Here is a 3,562-nt window from a genome sequence, read left to right as displayed (position 1 = left end):
GAGTGCAGTGAGCGCCTGTATATGATCACAAACTCAGATTCAGGCTTGATCGAGCAGGCTACTCAGGGTGCAATGTTAACTTGAGCTCGAGTCATTTTCCACGGGGCGGGGATAGGGCTTCCTCCTCCTCCTCCTCCTCCTTCTCCTCTTCCACCTCCTCCCTTCTCCTCCTCCTCCACCTCCTCCTTCTAACTGCAGCCCCTCATGCTTGAATGCTTCCAGGTTTGCGTTCTATCCGACGGCACCGTGCTTGAAATGGGAAGCCCTCAGGTGCAACGAAGCTTCTGCTGCTGCCTCCCCTCCTCTCGCCTCCTCCGCCGCCTCCGCCGCCTCCTCCTCCTCCTCGTCCTCCTATGTGAGTTGTCCTCGCTCCCTCATTGACGTGGCATCGCAGGATTTGGCTGCAGACCCGAGCTCGGCGTTTGCATCCATGTTGCGAGCATGAGGAGCGGGAAGATGCAAGAGGAAGCAAGGGAGGAGAAGAGGACAACAGGCCGTTAGGGAGGGAGGGAGGAGCGGGGGAGCAGGAGGAAGATATTTCAAAATATTCTTTCATTCATTACACTTATTTTACAGTTTCAACTGCTCTCCCGCAGGTACTACAACTATGTTCTCCTCCTCTACTCCTTGCGATATTCCTCCACCACTGTCGCCGTCCTCATTGCTCTTGCTGCCAGCTAGGATGAGGTTTCAGTACACAGACTCTCTTCTCCCTCCTCCTCGTCATACTCTCCCTTGTCATACTTCGCCTCCTCCTCCTCTCCTCCTCCTCTCCTCCTCCTCCTCCTCCTCCTCCTCCTCCTCCTCCTCCTCCTCCTCCTCGGTGCCCCTCCGTCATCCTTCGCAACTCTCTTCTTCCCTTCCTCACTCGCTCCCTTCCCTCCTCACCTCTTGTACAATCGAGAAGTACCACTTGGTAGTGGTGGCAGCGTAGACGACGAGGAAGTAGTGACTGTTAGAGCTCCTCAGTCCTCTTTCCCCTCCTCCCCTCCATGACTCAAACCTGATTCCCCGCCCTCTCTTCCCCGCCCTCTCCCCCTGCCCGGCTCTCTCTTGCTCTCGCTCTCGCTCCCCCCCTTCCCCTCCCCTTCCCCTCCCCTTCCCCCTCCTCTCGCAGAGCTTACGGTGCATAATGCTGTAGGAGCTTGAACTCTTTCATGATATCGCTGTTTCCCTCCGCCATCTCCTTTCTATCGCTGCCGTCCGTGCCAGGGGAGAAAACTCTGCAAGAGAAAGCGAGCGAGGAAGAGGACGAGGACGAAAAAAGAGGAGAAACAAGGTGAGGAAGAGGAGGAGAAGAGGAGGAGAAGAGGAGGAGAAGAGGAGGAGAAGAGGAGGAGAAGAGGAGGAGAAGAGGAGGACGAGGACGAGGACGAGAAGGACAAAGCAGAGAAGGATGGAGAGGAGAGAAGGAGAGGAGAGGAGAGGGGTTGGTGGGGAGGGCGTGACATAACAGGGGCGAAACGAGAGAGAGCACAAGAAACGTTTTCATGTCAAGAGGAAACACTCCAGCGTTCATCCTCTACCTGCTCTGCACAAGGAAGACGATGAAGGCTAGGAAACCAACCTGATTTCACGGGTCAAGGGAAGACTAACGTCAGCCCACGATCGTCACTGTCACCATGTTCTGAACTTCCGGCCTGTCCTGCTTGAACAACTGCACGCGATGGGATCACGCGGGGAGGAGGCGGAGGGGAGCAAGGCAGGAGAACCTGGAAGATGATAACGAATGTCTTGGCCATGATCACTCCCCCGAACAAGTAGCCCAGGTCGTGCCCGAACATTACGATGACGAACCTGCCGCCTCCTTTGAGACTTCGCGCGTCCCCAGCGTCCGCTCACCTGAACGAGTCCAGGGACTCGCTGCAGAAGGAAACGAAGCAGCGGGCCAGCAGCTCCCATGCCAACATCCCTTGTTCTCCTGTCAGTCCCTTCCTCCCCTCTGACCCTCCTCCTCCTCCTCCTCCTCCTCCTCCTCCTCCTCTACCCGCAAAGATCGAGGAGCCCACGATCGCTAAGGTGATGCAAACCTGCACGGCAGGCGGCCATGAGGGCAGCAAGACCTTTCACAGCAACCTGCCTGAATGATGCCGTTGTTCAACAGCTTCGCCCAGGTGGCGTAGGTGACCCTGTACCGGAACTTGCACAGTTCACACTGATCAAAGACTCAATGAAAGCAGCAGAAACAGGAGCAAGAGCAACAAAAGAAAAGGAACCAGGAGGAGAAAGAGCAGAAAGGAGCTGGAGCAGGAGCAGGAGCAGGAGCAGGAGCAGGAGCAGGAGCAGGAGCAGGAGCAGGAGCAGGAGCAGGAGCAGGAGCAAGCTGAAGTGGTGGTGGTAGCAGGAGCAGCAGGAGATGATGATGACGATCGCGAGTCGAGTTTGTCTGACCGTATGATAGCTGTCGTTGCGATCTGACTTCACCCTCCACTCTTGCAAGCAGCTCCGGTGAACCCACCGGCCGCTCCCCCTGCACAGGCAGGGGCTGAACATTTCTCCTTCCGCGCTGTGACAGATCCTGGGAGGTGAATTTAGTCAGCATGACAGCAGAACGAAGGGAATGGAGGAAAATGATGGTGCTCACCGGCATTGCTTGTCTAGGTAGGACTCCTGGTTGCTACTTGACATGTCCGCTACCGCACTGTTGCTGCCCATTTTGGAGCTGTGTGTCGACCTTGTCAAGAGCCTTCCATGTGGCTTCCTCCTGCCCTGTCTTCCTGCCTACTCCCTCCCTCTCTGCATCCTCCTACACCTGGTGATATCCCAGCCTATCACGTCGGATCATAAACTCACTCACTCACTCACTCACTCACTCACTCACGCTCCTTCCGGCCTCCTTCCTGCCTCCTTCCCGTTGCACTTTTGATCCTCTCACGAAACCTTTGTCTCTTCGCACAATTCGTTCAGACGTCCTTGCATATCCCCCAAGCTCTTGCACGTTCTACACTTCATCATTCCATTCTACATCTTCTACTGGCCACAACGACTAGTCTCCCTTCCCCTCCCCCTCCCCCTCCCCCTCCCCCTCCTCCCCCTCCTCTCCCCGACATCATTTCCTGCCTGTTTCCTGCAATACATCACCTTTCTGAGGCGAGCTCAGGTGTGAGCTCTAAGGTGTTCAAACCGTTGCAAAACGTTACAAAAGGCAGCCAGGACCGTTTCGAACCGTTCGCTGGGGACTGCACAGGTACGTTTGTACCAGAGGCTGCGCTGGTACTGAGAAAGTAGTACCTCAGAGACAAGGATTACAACCTGAGTCTGTACCTAATTCACCCAAGGATCGATTTATAGTACAATATATATATAAATAAATGATAAACTTAAAGTTATCAGTAGTTCTTGTTGAGTTATAAAGATTTAGCACAGTACACGTGTACAGCCGGTCGCAAAGGGGGTGTCACTGCTAGAAACGACACTGCGGTGGGTGGGTGGGCTGAAATACATCGTCGGGGAAGGTGGGGGGTGGGAGGAAGGGTACTTGAATGATTTGTAGTATGAGTAACCCGATCGATTCTTTAAGTCTCATAAAGGATTTGAAAGGTATCATAGAACCCTTGAGATC

At 54.7% G+C, this 3,562-nt stretch overlaps 1 protein-coding gene across 1 annotated transcript; it reads right to left on the bottom strand.

Moving 5' to 3' along the window:
- Positions 1 to 620: 620 nt before the first annotated feature.
- Positions 621 to 2,590, bottom strand: GUITHDRAFT_135528 (hypothetical protein; the record flags this gene model as incomplete). Its single annotated transcript, XM_005836738.1, has 11 exons — positions 621 to 677; positions 889 to 952; positions 1,125 to 1,223; positions 1,527 to 1,567; positions 1,622 to 1,657; positions 1,713 to 1,797; positions 1,843 to 1,863; positions 1,988 to 2,030; positions 2,077 to 2,155; positions 2,459 to 2,518; positions 2,585 to 2,590. The coding sequence occupies 11 exons, from the start codon at positions 2,588 to 2,590 to the stop codon at positions 621 to 623; spliced, it is 591 nt and encodes a 196-aa protein (XP_005836795.1).
- Between the last annotated feature and the right edge of the window lie 972 nt (positions 2,591 to 3,562).

The sequence above is a fragment of the Guillardia theta genome (genome assembly GCF_000315625.1).
Source record: "Guillardia theta CCMP2712 unplaced genomic scaffold GUITHscaffold_16, whole genome shotgun sequence".
Taxonomy (NCBI): Eukaryota; class Cryptophyceae; order Pyrenomonadales; family Geminigeraceae; genus Guillardia; species Guillardia theta.
This window is presented reverse-complemented; position numbering and strand designations above follow the sequence as displayed.